General features: G+C 42.9%; 1 protein-coding gene across 1 annotated transcript in view; it reads right to left on the reverse strand.

Annotated features, from left to right (window-relative positions):
• Window positions 1–19,577, reverse strand: part of CARMIL2 (capping protein regulator and myosin 1 linker 2) — a 75,892-nt gene that overhangs the window by 14,966 nt on the left and 41,349 nt on the right. The window contains 9 exon segments of the mRNA XM_035118562.2: window positions 8,258–8,526; window positions 10,572–10,638; window positions 13,194–13,316; window positions 13,750–13,837; window positions 15,035–15,180; window positions 16,219–16,332; window positions 17,415–17,543; window positions 18,604–18,699; window positions 18,928–19,021. Of these exon segments, the coding sequence (XP_034974453.2) occupies window positions 8,258–8,526; window positions 10,572–10,638; window positions 13,194–13,316; window positions 13,750–13,837; window positions 15,035–15,180; window positions 16,219–16,332; window positions 17,415–17,543; window positions 18,604–18,699; window positions 18,928–19,021 (1,126 nt within the window).

The following is a 19,577-nucleotide window of genomic DNA, read 5'->3' on the forward strand; positions in this document are numbered from 1 at the left end:
TTAGAACATGGTGTATGCTCAAAAAATCAGAAAATCTCCTTCCTTACACACCTATAGAATATAGAGTAGAATCCAAGCAGGATATGTTCATGTGAGGAAAGCAGTCTCTCCAAGACTCCACACACAATGATGGATCCAGTTAATGACAGTAACTGTTGATCCTACACTTGGTTTTGGGAATGCACCTAGCACGAGGTCTCCCCAGAGGCAGTATATGAGTCTCAAGTTATCCCTTAGAACAGTGATGGCCAAGCTTGGCCCTCTAGGTGTTTGGGGACTACAACTCCCATCATCCCTAGCTAACAGGACCAGTGGTCAGGGATGATGGGAATTGTAGTCCCAAAACAGCTAGAGGGCCAAGTTTGGCCACCACTGCCTTAGACCATTTGCCTCCCTCTTATATTCACAACTCTGCAAGCCACACCCCCTTCAAGAGAAGTAACCCTGGAGTGTGGGACAGATTTTGAAGTGTTCACAATAAAGGAAGTAAATTATTTCTAAGCACTGTAACATCAGGGCAAGTAATGGAAGCTATGTAGCAAGTGATAAATGAGGAGGCCTCTATATGTGCATTAGTAATAATAGTAATAGTAGTAGTAGTACCGAAGTAGTAGTGGTGGTAATAATAATAATAATAATAATAATAATAATAATAATTTGAACAATTGTAAACAAAAGAATAAAAAAGCGATAAAATATCAAACATTAAAAACTTCCCTAAACAGGGAAGTACAAAGACTTGCAATTAGCACCAGTTTTTCATGGACAGTGGCCTAACCAGTGTGGGGGACGGGGGGATGGGGACGGGACATGCGGATAATAAGCCAAGGAAAGTGGGGATTGAAAGAGGCAAGTAGATCACATGATACCACCACTACACAGTAACTGAAGCCATCCTACGCTTTCCTGTGTCTACTTCTGGAAAGATAGTTACAGTGCTAGCTAAGCAACCCACAGCTTGGCACAAGGTCAGGTTAAGCATTACAGTAATTAAACTAAAGAATAGGGAGGGTCCTAGCAAAGCAGGGAACCCCTCCTGTGTTGTTGTTATTTATGGGAATGGGAGTGATAAAACTGAAGAGAAATATATCTATACAGTATCTTCAGCATGGAGATTGCATCCACTTTCCTTCTTTGAAATAGGACCCTTTAAAATTCTCTATACAGCGGTCGTTCTCTCATTATACAAAAAGAGAATAGTGGTGATGTTCCCTGATCAGGCACATTTGAACAATTGTAACCTGAAAAGCACAAGGACTTGAATACTGCCTACTTCAGAATACATCAAGAGAGAACATGAAAATATAAACAAACACTCCTGTTAGAAAGTAAGAGCTGTACTTCAGTGGATAATAGAATTGTAGAGTTGGAAGGGACTCCAAGGGTCATCTACTCCAACCCCTGCAATGCAGGAATCACAGCTAAAAAAAATGCTCTTGTGTGCGCGCGCATACATACATGTATAAATGCAATTGTGTATCAGTACTGGCAGAATTACCAGGGTGCAGAACTCCAAATCATTTGGCACACCAATATATATCTGCAGAGGATGCTGGGGAATTTTTTGTGGCCCTGGGAACACATATTTTTATGGTTTTTGAAGGGGGGAAAGCAAGCACAGGCTTTGGCTGTTTTCCAAAGTTTAAAGCCAATTTGAGCCTCCCTGAAATTACACAACACACTCTGGTCTACATTGGGGTTGTCTTCTGAATGGCCAGCCTAAAAGGGCTTCTTGGATTCCAAGAATGTTCATTTTAAAATTCAATTTTAATGCTGGGCTGTTTTAATTTGGCACACATTTTAGGAAATTAACATATGCAAGTGAACATTGTCTGCATTGGTGATTTTTTGTGGCAGATTTAACAAGCTTAAGAACTATCTCAAATTGCAGGATTCCTGTTAACTAGAATGCTTGGATGTTTCCAGATGGGAATTTATTGTGGAATCGGTGCTACTCATACACACAAATTTTACACAGCATGCACACAACATCATCATAAAACACTAGTCTGTACTTTTCCTTTTTACACATTCAATCCTGAATTTCCCTTACTGCTGATAAGTAAAAACAACCTGTTTCACATCAGCAGCCACTGCTGCTGCTGCTTTGGAAGCTGGTTAGCACATTTTTGTGCTTTAGTTTGTCACATGTATGTATAGTGATGTTTTGGTGGGTGGTCTCTCATCACCACACCCCTTCTGACATTTACTCCTCTCACCTGAGCACAACCTAGCCCTTTTGTTTCTAGTGGTCAAAATGATATGAGCATTTCTACTGATTATTGCATATAGAGGGCATATCCAAAATGTAAACAACCTGGTTTGGAGAAAATGTCTCCACAAAGAACATTTAAGGGGATTGCAGTACATTTGCTGGGCTTAACAAAATAATAATACAGCAGTCTTGGGATCTCTGTATCACCCTTCAACAAAAGAAGGTGAAAATCAAGCAAAGGGCAGCCAGGGAAGAATATGTGATTATTTCAGGCCTTCCTGAAGCAATGTCAGTGACTTCTATACTAAACAGTTTTGCAGAAGCTTACGAAAAGCTTGGCCTATCACTCAACATCCAAAAAACCAAAGTGCTGCACCAACAAGTACAAAATAACCCCTCTGCAGTGCCACAAATCCAACTCAGTGGTGTAACGTTGGAAAATGTTGATCAGTTTTCCTACCTAGGCAGTTACTTTCCACAAGGGCCAACATTGATGCCAAAATCCAGCATCGCCTGAGCTCTGCGAGTGCGGCTTTCTCCCAATTGAAGTGCAGAGTGTTCGAGGACCGGGACATTCACAGGGAAACCAAAATGCTTGTTTACAAAGCTATTGTACTACCAACCTTACTATATGCTTGTGAAACATGGACCACTTATAAACGCCATCTCCAACTCCTCAGAAGATTCCATCAGCAGTGTCTCCGAAAATTTTTACACATCACTTGGGAAGACAGGCGAACTAATATCAGTGTACTGGAAGAAGCAAAGATCACCAGTGTTGAAGCAATGATTCTTCAACATCAACTTTGTTGGACTGGTCATGTTGTGTGGATGCCTGATGATCGTCTTCCAAAGCAACTACTCTATTCCGAACTTAAAAATGGAAAGTGTAATGCTGGTGGTCAACAAAAGAGGTTTAAAGACTGTCTCAAGGCAAATCTTTAAAAATGTAGTATAAACACTGACAACTGGGAAACCCTGGCCTGCGAGCGCTCCAGTTGGAGAACAGCCTTTATCAAAGGTGTCATGGGCTTTGAAGAAACTCGATCTCAGGATGCAATGCAGAAACGTGCTAAGAGAAAGGCATGCTTGGCAAATCCACACCGTGATCAACTTCCACCTGGAAACCAATGTCCGCACTGTGGAAGGACGTGTGGATCCAGAATTGGCCTCCACGGTCACTTATGGACCCATTGTTAAAACCGTGTTTATGGAAGACAATCTTATTCGGCTACGAGTGATCGCCAAAGAAGAAGAAATAGTTATGCCAGGCAAACTCGGCCCTCCAGATGTTTTTAGACTACAATTCCCATCATCCCTAACCACTGGTCCTGTTAGCTAGGGATGATGGGAGTTGTAGTCCCAAAACATCTGGAGGGCCGAGTTTGGGTATGCCTGGTCTAGAGAACCTTTAACTGAAACTTAAACTGAAACTCTCTAGGCCTAATTAGGTCCACCAGGCCAAATTTGGCCACCACAACATATTTGCTGGGCTAGGCTCACCTATCACTCATCTGATGTCATATGACATCATGCATCACACAGGTAAAGCTGCAACTGAAAAGGAACAATCAGGAGCCTTTGAGGGCATTCTCAAAGGTAACTGACAGGTGAGCAGAGCCACCCACCTGTCAATGTAGCCTAAAAAGGTTGGCTACTTTTGAATCTGTCCCTCTGTGCAAAAGTGGTTCCCCACTCCTGTCCAATGATCTCAAAGGCCTAAATCCAGTAGGTCGCATATCCACCACACATCTCACAGTGCTTCCACTCATAGGAAATAGTCATTCCCAGCAGTGGCTGCCCAATACATTTTTATGGGACAAATTTGCCCTGCACAAGCCATAGGTGAGATGTAAGCAATTGGGGCAACCTATAGGTGCTGTTCACCCTCCTGCCTGCACTCTTACTAATTAATATGCATGTATCTACATACTGTATCTGGAATGATTTGGGTTATATGGGCACGTTTGGAAATATAAACATGTAATGATGCAAGCATGCCTGAGAGTTTTTAGTTTCTCAGAAGTAGGGATGGAGGAAAATTTGATTCACTTTGCATTCAAAGATGAATCTACCTAATTTGCACTTTCTTAAACAACATTTGACCCAAAACACAACCATCCTTCAAAATTCGCACTTCTTTGAACTTTACAACGCAGTTCTCCAGCCAAGCAATGTGTGTAAAAATATGTATACTAGAATGCAGCCTGCATTAAAATGCACATATTAGTGAAAATAACATATAAAATGTACTATATTACAGAAAATTAAAAACATAAAAGAGCCCTGCGGGATCAGGCCATAGGTCCATCTAGACCAGCATCCTGTTCTTACAGTGGCTAACCAAATTGCCAATGGGAAACCCAAGCGCAAGAGCACTCTCCCCACTTGCATTTTTCAGCAACTGGTATTCAGAAGCATTACTGCCTCGAACCACGGAGGCTGAGCCTAGCTATTCTGGCTAGCAGCCATTGATAGCCTCATCCTCCATGAACTTGTCCAATCCTCTTTTCAAGCTATCCAAGTTGGTGGCCATCACTGCCTCCTATGGGAGCGAGTTCCATAGTTTAATTGTGCACTGTATTTTGATTTGGAAAAATGAGTATATTAAGTAAACCTGCATACAATTGTTTATATTAAAATAAACTTATACTAAAATGAATTTTCATGAGAACTTAAAAAAATAGATATTGCAAACTGATGTACAAATGTGAAGAACTGAAAAGATTAAGAAATGGAGGAAACTCAAAGTATTCAGTTTCGCCCATTCATACTTAGAGGTACATGGTCCTGTTTCAAAGGACATCGAGATAAAGAACATAAGGAATGCCTATGATGGCTCAAATAAAGGGTCCAGGTAGTCTAACATTTCCAGTGCCCTTGAGAAGCTCTAAGAAAAGCACTATAGAAATAAGTCATCCCCTGTTGCTTGCTCCCAGCATCTCAGAGTTATCAGGTATACCCAGGGCTCACTGAGCAACAGACAAAGCCCAGCAGGAAGACCAGTGCAAACTTCCAGAGCACTCTGCTTTCGCTCCTTCTCCTTGTTGCTGTTGTCTGTTTACCTAACCCCCTCCAAGCGTGCAAGCAGTAACAAGACACTGAAGCAGAGAACAGACTGCACTGGCAAGGGGTTGGACCAGATTACTTTTAAAGTCCCTTCCATCTCTCTGATTCCAATATCAGAGATTCCAACATGAGAAACAGCAGCATTCTGCACTTGTCTTGCCCTTTTGGGGGTGGGGGACTGGTATGAATTTAGGCCAGAGGGAGAACACCAAGTGAATCTGAAACAGTGATAATGGCAATGGAGGAAGTCCTGAGGACTTCTTGCCCACCCCAAATCTGTTGCTAACACTGGATATGATGCCTCTAAATATGGAGGTCCCATTGAGCTGCTAGGGTGAATAATTTTTCATAGATCTATCCTCCATTATTTGACCAAACCTTTTAAAAGACATCTGTGCTAGATGCCATTCAGCATCTCCCTGGGGCCATAAATTTCATACATTAAGCTTGTGTTGTATGAAGTGAACTTTCTTTGATCAGTCCTGAAATTATGGTGCCATCTCAACTTAACTGAATGGTCCTGGGTTCAAGTCTCAATTGTTGCTTCTAGTATTGGGAGTAAGAGACCATAGGCAATAAATAGCTAAACTCTCCCCACCCCTTTACTTCAGCATGGGCTAGGGGTGAGAGCCTGATTTAAAAGTTCTTACTCAGATGTGGGAAATGTCGTCCGCAGCACCAAAATAAGTGGTCAAGCATCTCATACATTTGTGTGAATGTACAAACACATCTTTATTATATAACAATAGCATTATAGAGTAGCAAAAGTTATATGCCAAAACATCTTTGCTTCCAATCTTAGCCATTCAAATCCATTGGATTGCCTTAGACAAGTCACAAGTTCTCAGCCTCATGCAACCCAATGCCATCTTCAAACAATGTGCGGATTAATATTAATACCATGGGCCTACCTTACAGGACTATTGCAAGCATGTCTAGGTTAATGTATGAGAAGCAGTTTTAGTATTCAGTGAGAATATCCTGGGTGGCTAAATCAGGGAGCAGGAGGCAGGCAGGAAAGGGTCCCTTCTCTATTCTTGCAGAAAGTGCTGTTATGAGAGTAGTTAAAATAGCAGAAGCTCTTTGGCATGCTTTTTCTGAACCCATTTCTCCCATCACTTCCGGGATGGAAGAAACCTGTGGCCTTCAGGCACTGAAGTGATCATGGGAGTCAATTCATTGCAATGAAACAAGAAAGTATTGTGTATTAGTTAGCATGTCCGACCAAGACCCGAGAGACCAAGGTTTAAATCCCCACTTAGCCATAAAGCTCCCAGGATGACACTGGGCCAATCACCAACTCTCAGTCTAACCTACCTCACAGGGTTGTTGTGAGTATAAATCATGGAGGAGAACTACATGCACTTCCTTGGGCTCCTTGGAGGAAAGGTAAATTATAAATGTAATAATATCAAGGTAGAAGTGCAGGGCCTCACTTGCCAAAGTGAACAGAGGGACCTGTAAATGCAGCAGGGCTAACTTGCCACATTTTGAAGCAAGTGAAGTAATACAAATTTTAATCTAAAAAGGAAGGCCCACATTTAAGTCCAGAGTCTAATTAAATGACTGCACTACTGCCTTCACCCTCCTCCTGCAATTTCTTATGGGTGTCCAATTGAATAAATACTAATTATCAGACAGTGAGTTCACAATTCACTATTCATTACTGCTTAGTTCAAACCACATTTTGAACTTTTCCAAGTATGTGGTAATCATACACAGACACACTTTGGGTACACTTCACCCTAAAAAAAGAGAGTAGTGGTGGGAAAGAGTGCTTCAAGGCAACAAGCGATGAAGAAACGTGTATTACCTTTGCAGGGACGCCAAACTCCACTCTCCATCTTACATCTTCCGAGGCATCACTTGCATTGCTATATTTATAATCTGGATTCACATGCAGTCATACCTCATGTTGCGTCCGCTGTGGGTTGCGTTTTTCCAGGTTACGAACACAGCAGACCCGGAAGTGTTTACTTCCAGGTTTTGCCACGCGCGCATGCGCAAAAGCGCCACTCAGGTTGCGGACTTTTTGGGGTGTGAACAGCACCCCGGAACGGATCGGGTCCACAACCCGAGGTACCACTGTATAGCTCAAAGAATGCATTTCTCCTTTCCTCTCACACACTCCTCTGTTAAACACTAATTTCTAGTTCTCTAATATATATAGCTTGGGCTGTACCACAAAGTTTTTGTTTTTTGTTTTTACTTTCAGCTGTAGTCAAAGGGTTAATTTATAATTCTATAAATGGACCATTTTCTGCTAAAAAGACATCTCGTGGTGCAAGCCCTACCTTCCCTTATTCTCCTTCACCTGGGAAAACATACCAGGTCAATGCCCAAAATGTTCAAAGAGCAAAGGCCTTACTTAGCATGGATTAAGCCACTAGATCCTTGGAATATATCAACAGCTAACAGTTCCAAAAATAATCCACATTTTTCAGAAAGAGACAGTAGATTGTCCATGCAGCAGTATAAGTTTGTTCTTCCATAAATGTTTGAATAAACATAGCACTCAAAAGTAAGTGAGTGCATGCATATGGTTGCCACAGAATCCTCTTATATAGATTGCAGTTTTTCCTACACTGGGCAGCGCTACAATTTCCCCTATCTTGCAAAACCCAAGAAATAAACACAAGCAGTCAAGATCTGCTTCCAGACCCCCCAAATGCTGCAGATACTCATATATAAACAACCTTGTCCTCTAAGCAGCAGTGGCCAGTGCCCAGCTGACAAGCGCATAATCAAACAGCTGCTGTTCTACTCATTTCATCTTCCAGGGCTGCAATAAACACCCGGTAAGGCATTTGCCCACCTCTTTCTCTCTCTCCCTCTCTCTCTCTCCACACACACACACACACACACACACACACACACACACACAAACACAAACACAGACACACACACACAGACACACAGCCTTGTGCATCTGCAAAAGCCATTAGAGATTTAAAAAAGCAAGAGGAGTCTTACATTTGGCTTGCTGGGGGGCTGCCTGTTCCTGCGGTTGGGCCTGGGCCTGTCTCGGGTATAATGCTCCAATTTCTCTCCTGCAGTCGGCAGGTCCATAAGGGATTGTGCGGATGCAGGCTCTGTGCAAGGAAGCAGCCTGCTCCCAGCTTCAGCATCCTTTGTGGAGGCAGGGCGTGACTTCACGGAGGCACGGCTGAGTGACAGCTCAGCCTGGGGAGCCCCAATCTTGTTATCTTCTGCCTCTACCTTAAAATCGAGTTCCGATAGACCTGAAAGAGAGAAGCCGGAGGAGGTGGGGGGAGGGGAGGGGGGGGAGGGGGAGGAATCCTTGGAGTTGCCAGGCGGACAGCAGGCTGCCACTATGCAGCACAGCAACGTCTCCTGTCACACAGGCAGATTTGTTACATATCAGGCGACTAAACTGACAAGGCAGACTTGGCTACTGCTAATGGGCTCGGGGCTTTGTGCACCAATGGGAAAAGCCTGCCTTGCCTCAGGAAGGATGAGGAGGAGCAGCTAGTGCATCCCCTGGCTGAGACTGATTTCCTGGCTAGCTCACGCTTTGAGGAATAGAAGCTGGAGCAGCTACAGATTTATTTTATTTTCCAAAGACAAATAGGAGTGGGTGGTTCTGTACAAAGCCAGGTCGTGTCTCCTCTCCCCCACCCCCTTTTCTTTTCATTTTGAGTGAAGCAAGGATTCCCACTTTTCAGAGGTTGCCAAAGTCCCCTTTGCAAACAACCTAAGCCAACTGTGCTGTGACTTCCTGAAGCCAGCCAGCCACCCACTCGCATGTGAACAGGAGACATCCTCAGTATTCCCAAGCTTCTGTGTTACCCCATATTCCTGCTCCCCCACTTACCCATTACTGCTGCTGCTATCCAGCAACTGGGCACATGATGAAACCCACATTTCTCCTATCGCCCTTCTTGCTGCCCTCTCTGCTACAGCCACCAGAATACATTTGCCTTGCTGCCACCCACACCTCATAGGGCCTTAGCAAGCTGCCTTATACCTACGCAGGTTCGACTATTTGTCCATCTAGCCTAGTATTGTCTACTGTAACTGGCAATGGCTCTCCATGGCTTCAGACTGGTCTTTTGCAATCAGTTTTTAAACCGGAGATGCCAGGAATTGAACCTGGTGGTGGTATTATTATTATTATTATTATTATTATAAAAAGGTACACCACCCTTCATCTGAAGATCCCAGAGCAGTTCACAACAGAAAAATGCCAAACATGGGATCGGATCTACCAATTTACCATTGACTCTTCATTCTCCCTACCTTCCTAGACTGGCTGAAGGAAAGCACATGCAAGACCTATATAACTCAAGAAGAGAAAGGGGATTCTGGCCATCTAAAATTCAAGAGTGCTGGTGACTTTGCATCATTTATTCCGAACATCAGATGTGGGGACCACTCCATACAAATATCAACCATTTTAGGCTGGGTTGTGCAATGCTACAACCAGGGCATAAAGTTGTGATAGGCAGAGCAAATCTAAGACATTTTGCTGCTTGAGGCAAAAGACAAGATGGTGCCTTCCCATGACATGGATGGAAGCAAACTAGAGTGGCAGTCAAATCTAGCTTCCACAAGAATGACCAGACAGCATCCTCCACTGTAACCAAGGGCAGCACGGTAGCTCAGAGAGGGGAGTGAGGGAGCACAGGCTAATGTGGTGCACACACAGCTCTGCCACCCAATATCTCACCACCATTCCTTCAACACTTTGCTGCCTACTCCCCAGCCCCACTGGAGGTTGCTGCCTCACTTTGCCTGGCTCTGGTGATAGGAAAGCAATCTTCCATGGAGATATGGCAATGTATAAACTAGCCCTGAAATTGAAGTATACAGGAATTAAGTCACTTGGGCCAAAATCAAGAGGTATTTGGTCATGCTAAAGCCCCAATGAAATCAACAAGACAAGTTTGTTGTGCCTAATGTATGTCCATTAATTTCAGTGAGTTTTTAGTGCTGCAGAAGCAAGGCCTATTCATTGGGGCTTACTTCCATCTTAGTGGAGCTAGAGTTACTGCCTAATCTTCTCTGAGGTTTAGGTCATTATGCATGTAATGTACTGTGCATTTGAGGATTTTCACACAAAGGTTGCCACCAACTGCACACCAAACAGGGGCCAAAGCCACTCTCAACTCTCCAGTGTCCATAAATGATTGTGTTTTCAAACTCATGCTTGTCACATAAATACTTACAAAAAATGAAACCCTTTGGCATTCACCTAAACTGTTTCCCAGCTAAGTGGATTTTAGAAAAGGTGCTCATTCACACCAACACATATAATAAGCTTTACCATTTAGTCCAGGAGTTGGTAGAATGCTTGTGGAGCAGCTGTGCTTCCATTGGGCAGCCATCTTGTACTGCGAAGAGAGGAAACGATACTTTAAAAACCAACTGTACTGTTGCACTGGCTGCCAGTATGCTACCAGGCCAGGTTTAAGGTCTTGCTGATGGTATATAAAATCCCAAACAACTTAGAAACAGCCTATTTGAGTGACAGTCTTATTCTGCAGCCTTCTTTTTAAATGTTTTTATTAAGGATTTTCTCTTGGTTTGCAAAAGTACATGCATTGTCTCTTCTCAGGTCATAGAATCGTTTCTACTGACCAGTTACATTCAGTGTGGGACATTGTTGTACAAGCTGGGGGGAGAAGAGAAGGGGAGGGGGGAAGAGAGGGTGAGGTGGTAAACTTACATTATTTTTGCTTAGTGGGGGGAGCTTGTCAGTGTTACTTGGGTAGGCTTTCTTTCTAATCGTTTATTATATTTCCTTGGTAATGAGAGAGGTTGGGGGTGGGGGTGGAGAGACACTGCAGTCTTCTTAAGGGGCATTTTTTACCCTGTTACATATTCCTGAGGTCTGATCCATGAACCCTTTGCACCTATTTTGTGGAATTCCTACCCTCTGGCCATCTAAGAAGAGCATACAGTGCAAGATGCTTGCTTAAAACTTTCTTACACACACAAGCTTACTCTGTAGGGTGACCCAGCCATGTTATCGATACTTCTGAAGATACTTTACCATTTTCTTGTTTTTCTTATTTTGTGTCTATTTTAAATCTTAAAAGGTATGGTATTTTATATGTTGAGTGGTACAGAAATTCCTACAAATCAAACAAACAAACAAAGGAGTTTGAGGGGGGAAAGCAGAGTGGAGACAACCCTCTGGATGTACCTTGGGGTCAAACTGTACATTGTTTTAAATGCATGGTGTACAACTAGATCTCCCCCCCCCCCATATTTAATGCTAAGTTTTGGAACCCTTGATTTTCTTTTCTTTTCAGAGTTTATTTATGTTCAAAAGAATACAAAATTTAAAGAAAAGCTACAAAACATGGAATTCTTGGATATATCTCTTATACTAGGTGTATAAGGTTCTCAGGCACCTCCCCAGCTGTGATCCTGATGAAAATCCAACCTGCCAACAGTACTCCTCCAATTACCTGTGTGTATGCGTGCTGTATGTGAAGCTTCTGTAGGCACCAAGAGCTTTTTTCCTAAGGCTACTGCAGCACGAGGGGGATTTTAATCAGAATCCCCTCCCTGTGCTCACTGGGGGAGGGGGGGGTCTGTCCACACTAAATATTACATTTTTAAAAACCCAGACATAATTACACACTATACACAACATTACATGTAATTTGACCCTAATTTGATGGAGTGGTGTCACCACAAGGCAGGGACTTTTGAGAAAGGGGAGAATGCCTGGCTGCTGGGGGGGGGGGGCTATGCCTTCTGTTCAGAAATATCTTAAACTTTTTTTGGATTTGATGATAACCCACTTCTTTTTACTGTATATTTGTATTAGAGTAGTGCTGCTGATATGATCCACCTTAGATCAGGCCACGATACAGGGCTAGGTCTCAACTTACCAAATCAAGATTAGTGAAATGACAAACCTATTACAAGTTTATCTCTGTTTCATACCAGTTTCATTGCTGTGGCTTTTCTCAAAGATTGCTAAAAAACTGTGCTTTGACAAGACTTCTCTGCTACAATGAGATCACCACCTTCCCTCAAAGAAATACAATTCCCAGAATTCACTGGGGACAGGGAATGACAATTAGATCATTTTAATTCTGTGATGCAGATATGCTCGTAGCAGTCTTCCAAAGCAGAGATGAAAATTAATTTGAAGCTTGAAGCTTTGCAGCTACATCAGAAGATGGTGAGTAAATCTCTAAAACCCCAAAAGGAAAACATACATAGCAAGGTCTAGTAACACAATTTGGCTATTGAACCAAGCTGCTAGGCATAATTTTGTAAATGTCTACAACAGATCAGGAGTGATTCCCACCACTGCTTTAAAAAGACTTGTCAGATGAAGGTATTTTCACAACAAAGATGTCACTATGCCCAGCACTGTAAAGTAGCACATGAATTTCAAAAGCATCTAAGCAGCTTGGGGTATAAATTCAGTTATCTCTTCCACTGATGGATGCAAGTGACATTTGTCTGAGTTGATGGGCTTGCAGAGCCCTCTCCAAGTACCAGTTGCTGGGGAACATCAGTAGGAGAAAGCTATTGTTCTCAGACTTCATGTCCCTCTTTTGGGTTTCCCAGCAGCATCTGGCCAGCAACTGTGGGAAACAGGATGCTGGACTAAACAGGTTTTTTCTCTGGTCCAGCAGGGCTACCTTTCATGTTATTGAACAGGTATGTACATACTGCTGCTATTGCCACCTTTGGCCACTCCCCTACTGCTGTTTTTGGGGAATAGAATAACTGTAGGATTCACTCCCTAGCTACACTGGGACATATAGGTTAAAGCAGGAGAGACACAGATGCAATGTGAAGGGATAGCTTTCAGATCGTGTGCAGAGCATTTAAATAACTAGGTTGATCCCAATTAGAAATTACTGTGAGGCTCATGCTAGCATCATAATGAATGCACTGAGGGCTGGAAAATGCATACCTCCTCCTTTTGGAAGTCCTTCTCAACAACATCCCACAGGCTTCTGTGCCCCTGTTGGAAATTGTTCCAGTCTTCAACATTCATCACCTGTGGCTCCTGGGCTAGTTTTGAGAGGTGCTTTGCCTGAAATGGTTTAAGTACCAGTAGGTTCAGAAAGTGACTCTGAGACAGTATACTAGACAGGTGGCATGGGGAAATGGTGGTTTTGTTCCAGTGAATCACTGTATTTAACTGGCTTTTCCATCTCTTTAAGAATCTGATAATTTGAGATGCAGCAGCCAGAACTTGACAAGTGTGGTCACATATACCATGTATTTGTTCTTCCTTCAACCTTTTATATAGCAAGCTTCCTTGGTGGAAAAGTTGAACAATATTTTAAACAAATAAAAGGACTAACTGTGATTGAGAGAGTGAGAGGTAGGTAGAGACAAAATGACATTCAAACCTACATTAACACTGGGGAGAGCAAAGCAAGGAAAGGAATTGCAGCATACAGAACTCCTATCTGGGCCAGTCTTGCCTTTGCACATTGACCGGAATCCTGTCTGGCACTCACCAGCTTGCCTTGAACGGTGGCTAAGTCCTCCAAAATTTTATCAGCAATACCATTGACCATGGCCTCTGTGACTGCCTGCTGTATCTTCCTATCAAAGAAGGGACAAAGCAGGGCTATTAGCACAGAAAAGCACAAAGGAGCGCTCCACTGTGTACTAAGACTTTGGCACCAATAACTTGGGTTAGGATTTGGGAAATAAGGAGGCTGAGAAGTGAGATAAGTTGACTGCTAAGGCTCCCATGACCATCAGATGTTGGGTAAAGGGCCAGAAATGGGTGGGAGAAGATTTCTCCCAGCTCTGACACCTGGGGTATGTATATTTTATGATGTAGCCTGTTGCTTAAACTGTTAATTTGTTTTAACTGATTTGATTATTGTACTTTTTTTCATTGCTGTACCCTGCCCTGGGACCTCATAGTAAAGGGCATGTAAGATACCTAATAAATAATAACAATAATTGATATATGGATCCTGCTCTTGGGGAATGTGGTTATGGCCACAGGCTTAGGTATCTTTAAAATACTATCAGAAAATATATATATAAGGATCAGTGGCCACTAGTCATCAGGGTTAAATGGAGCCTTCAAGTTTAGAGGCAGGATGCACCTAGATTTCAGTTGCTTGGGATCTGTTAGTGAGTGAGGGCTGACACAGCAAGGCACTTCTTACATTCTCCATGAAGAAGTCTGGAAAACATTTTTTATCAATTATTTTATCTTTGAAAAATGATAGAAGACATGCATCTAGAATGTGGTCCTAGATGAGGTGGGGTGCTGAGAATTCTCTGTAAAGCTACCCCCTCACAGAACTACAAATCCCAGAATTCCCTAGGAAAGGGGAATGTCTGTTTCATCAGTTTAACTCTGTGGTGTGACTATGCCCTAGGAGCCTAGACAACTGTCAGAGAGATGTATCTGCATAGCAGAGAGTGACATGTAGAGGACATAAGATGCTGGCCTTTTCTGCCTCAGCCATGGAAACAGTTCTGCTGTTTCCAGACAAGAGGCTCAATATTCTTACAGATACAGTATGAGGTTAAGCTGCCAATGGAGAACAGTACTTGTATGAAAAATAAAAAGGACAGTTCAAAGAGGCCTCCATCTACCCCAAACGTCTCTCTACTGAAAAGCTATATGCCAGGAAGCAGGAATCTCAAGGAGAAACACAGCCAGCAGGCAAAACATCTTTCTACTTCAGCGTTTAATACTGAAGATTGAGCAGATGCTTCCAACCCAAACAGGCACTCTGGTGTGGCTTGAAGAGAAAGGTTAGTCCTGTCACCCACATGAGCCTGCTGTACATCTCAGTCAAAAGCTGGTCAAGGAGGGTCTTCTTTGGCACGCTGGAGATCAGGTAGTCCTGAAAGTCATTTTTCTGCATGAGTTTGGGGCACAAACTCTGAGTGGTAACCAATGAGGCATGCATGATGGTCTATGAAGGAAGTACAAGCAAGAGATAAATGTGGCATGAGGAGCCGTCAAAACCTGAAGTTTTATTGCTTTCTACTTGGGAGCATGTGTGGGGAAGCTATTCACTGCAAGAGGTTTCAGGTCACCTTCCTCTAAGGCTTTATATATATATTTACAATATTTTGGTGCTATTAATAAACAATGAAAGTTAGGCATTTAGACACATTTGCAAATCCAATCCAATCAAATCCCTTTATTGGCATCACAGTATAAAACATTTCAAGTCACTAGGGTAGTTAAAAGGACAAGGGTGAAGCTGTTGAGGGTAATAAGGTCACACTGTGATTGTGTGCACTTAGATATTCTGCTTCACCCTGTCTATTCCCCAGAAGGATAAAATTTTTATTCTGGTAAAATTGTGGCTAAAAAAGGAAGCTACTAAGGCAGTGATATCTTTGTCCCGATCTGCCAGAAGAAACCTCATTTGACTTCCTCTCGGATTTATAGGCCGGAGGTCCAACATTTTGATTTTGTCATATTTGCATATCTTCTGATGGCCACAAAAGGTGCAAAGGTATGCTCACCGTACCTGTTAGCAGGCAGAGTTTATATGCTACAGCAGCACCTAGCTTTAGTTAAATGACTTCTTGCTTGGAACACACTTTAAAGGATAGGGAGATCAGCATATAGGTTAAAGGTACAGTGATAGTCTGAGAATCTGGAGGTCACTTTCTCTATTGATTTAAACCCCGCACAATCCCCGTTCTGCAAGCTGAGTTGCAGCCAAACTTCCAATAGTACTAAAGGCTGGCTTCTTTGTTTCCAGTTCAATTACAGCCTTAATTCTGTCACCATATGGATTAAAACACTCTTTTAAAAAACAGAAGCAGGATTTCTCAGGAGGCTGATTTCTGTAGCACACACCAAAAGCTACAGTTGTGTGGTGCAAAACTGCAGACTTGGTCCATCTAAGCTCAATATTGTCTACTCTAACTGGCAGCAGCTCTCCAAAGTATTTTCCATCACCTCCATAGATGACTATGGAACCCTGCCTACTTACCTGGATGTCGCTGCTACAAGTCTGAGAGACTTCTTCAATGAGACTCTCCAGCTTGTGCTGAAGCTTGCTGTTCTGGTGCACAGGGTTTCCTGCCTCATACAAAATAGGCAAAACCTGCAGGAAGAGAAAGGCTCTCATCAAGAATGGCTAATTCAGTCCTTCTTTGCCACAGTAGATTATCTGAAAGGCCATTGCTGAAGGCAGGTTGCCACCAGTAGGTTGCTGCCAAAGGGGGCTAGAGGAGGTTCATGGCTACTTTCTATATATTTAAAACTTGTAAAGAAATTGTGGTGTCGGTTTTATTGCAGTTGTGTATTTTATTTATGTTTGTAAACTGTCCAGAGGACATTGATTTTGTCAGTCTAGGCCACATAGACTGAGATTGAGGGCTGTGTGTGGCCCCCAAACTGCAGGTTGCCTACCTGTGTCCTATGAAAATAATGCATTCTTCCTGAATTTGTAATGAAAATTTAAAAGGCATCTTCAGTCACATCTGATATTCTGACTTTGCCAGTGTTGCTTGGTTTGTGACACTATCACAGGAAAACACATCCAGGTTAAAAATTAACTTGCAATCATGATCTGAGGCCCTTCTTCATGTGCCCCCTCCATGAGAGGTCCGGAGGGTGACAATACGAGAACAGGCCTTTTCTGCAGTGGCTCCCCATTAATGGAATGTTCTCCCCAGGGAGGCTCACCTGGAGCGATCATTATATATCTTTAGGTACCCAGCAAAAAACTTCCCTCTATAACCAGGTGTTTGGCCTTTAACTATCTGTGGCCTTTTTAGAGGTGGTTTTTTTTTAAAAAAAAAATGTATCTGTCTTTTTGACAGTAAGTTGCTTTGGGTTGTCCTGAGCAGGATAAAGTGATAACAAATTCAATTCATCATCATCATCAATTCTTAGTGGTTCATGACTGAGTTCCAAAACAAGAAAAGTAGCAAAGGAGAGGCTTGCAGACAGGTGTTTATTGTGGGATCAGTACTCCTCATGCAAGCAAACTGTTTTTGTAGCATTGCACATGACATCACTGGCATCAAAATGCCAGCCTGCATCCCTCACTCCTGCTGATTTAATCTGGATGTGCCCTTTTAGGAGAAAATCTGATATGTTAAAAAAGTGTTGTGAACAACCTGTTTGCAGATTAAGCACCTGCCTGTAAAGCACCCTTAACACACATGAAGGAGAGCTCACACTGATTGAAAGGTTTGCATCCTTGATGGTCTCCTCTGCCCACAGGATGTCTGCTTTAACTTCCACATCTTGAACAGAGCTCAGCATTTCAATGCACTTATGCACAGACTGGGATGCATCCTTCAGTGCCTAGAATAGAGAGCAAGATGTAGGGCACCACTGTACCACCAGCACAAAAGTATAGCACTCCCTAGAATTCCAGTCTCAGCTGTATTTAATTGAGTCACTGTTGGCTCCAGGTTTGGGGGGGCCTTGGTCAGGGTGACCTCAGAGGGTCCCTCCCTGAAAAACCCCACCTTCTCATCGGTCGCTGCTGCTGCCCATTCATTTTTCCTGTCCCTCTGGGCCCAATTTGCAGCACTTTCCATAGAGAAAGGGAAAGGCAAGCGGAGGATGCTGCTCCTCGTTGGCTTTTGTTGGCTTGTACACTGGGAGAGGGCAGATGAACCAACAGCAATGGCAAGGAAGAGGAACGGAAGGATAAGTGAGTTATGAGATACCCCTTAAGCCTGGAGTTGGCTGTAACTCTCTTAGCACCAATCCCTGCATCTGCAATGTGACAGCACTAATTCTTGTCAGAAAGTTGACTAGGGTACAATGCATATGAAGCACTTTAATGTTCTAATGTGCAGATGCCAGCATTCTTGCCCCATTTAGATGTTTTCTGCCCTTTGGCCCTCTTCTGCAGAACTTGACTTTTAAAGAGGTTGGCATGCAAGATTGGAGACTGACGAATCTCTATTTCAGGTTCCCTTATTTTCTTCCGATTTTAAGTTCAGTTCTCCACAACAGTTTGCAATTTCTTAAAAAAACAAAAAACCCTCACAATTCTTCACCAGCATTTTAGTGTGCTTTTCTCCAAAGTTGCACATTTCCGTATGTACGTACCGTAACTTTGCCTAATTTACACATCTTTGCAAGCAATTTCCCCTGCTATATTTCTAATATTATTTTTATTAAGATATGCATTTTTATGCACACCACCCCCATATGCATTTTTGTGCACATTACTTGGTAGGAGAATTGCATTGCAAAATCTGGAGAAGTGTGAATTTTGTAGGCTAGCTGCATTTCTATTTGTGCATTGTTTCAGGGTGGTGCAAATACGTTTTCATATTAAAATGTGAACAGAGCTGACTATGCAAGATGTAAGGCCATCAATGTAGGCAAAGATCCAAGGAGTTCCCACCTGTGCAGAAGAGCTGGCTGTACTATCTGGCTGTAACCGGCATCTCTCCTTGGGCAAGGTCTCTTGAATCTGATTCCTTGCGAGGTAAGACTGTATCTGCAGCATGCAAAAGAGGCATGGCTCACATAACCCTCACTTCTATGCCCTCCCAAAGAAGCAGATGCATTTACTCAGCAGCACTGAGTAACAAATGATCAGCATATTGGAGCACATACGGCATGCTAACATTCACTCCGCACATACCTATCAGTTGGGTTCTAACTCAAGATTTATCTAGAGTGCTCCTCCATTCAGATCAGTTACCCCCATTCCTATGCTTTTTACCTTGTGCACGACTTCCTCCATTTTCTCTGGATGGCTTCAATGAGCCTGGGCCACATCAGTTATGGGCAAGGGCATAGCTTTTAGAGTAAAATTCCTGAGGAACAAGCATTGTTTCATTAGATGTCCCTAGGGCTCCCAAAACAATCCACAACTGTGCATGCACAGCAGTCAGGCTATTTCCCAATTAAAGTGAAACAAGTAGATGCTGTAACAAAACTTTGCAGTGGAGTGCTCCTCTTATGTTCATTTTGATTCAGGCCACAGGTGACCTGAACTTCTTCATAAGATATAATCCAGTGGTTTCTCACTGGAGCCTCCCTTTGAAGTTCCTATATTTGAGAATGGCCACTTCCAGAACATCCCGAGCGGCTGAAATGTAATTTCTCTGGTTTTTAAAATATCATCATTTCTGATGTCTGATTTGCATTCATTTATTATTTTGTGGTGAGACTGGCCTGCTTGTACTATGTAGAATGCAGAAGGGCACTGCTAACCAATGGTAGCATCCAGGGCTTTTTTCAGCCAGAACTCATCAGAACTCAGTTCCGGCGCCTCTCAGGTGGGCACTATTGTCATTACAAGTTCATGGTAAGTTCTGGCACCTCTTTTTCTAGAAAAAATAGCACTGGTGGCATATATTATATAGGAAG

This window comes from Zootoca vivipara, chromosome 6 (genome assembly GCF_963506605.1).
Source record: "Zootoca vivipara chromosome 6, rZooViv1.1, whole genome shotgun sequence".
Taxonomy (NCBI): Eukaryota; Metazoa; Chordata; class Lepidosauria; order Squamata; family Lacertidae; genus Zootoca; species Zootoca vivipara.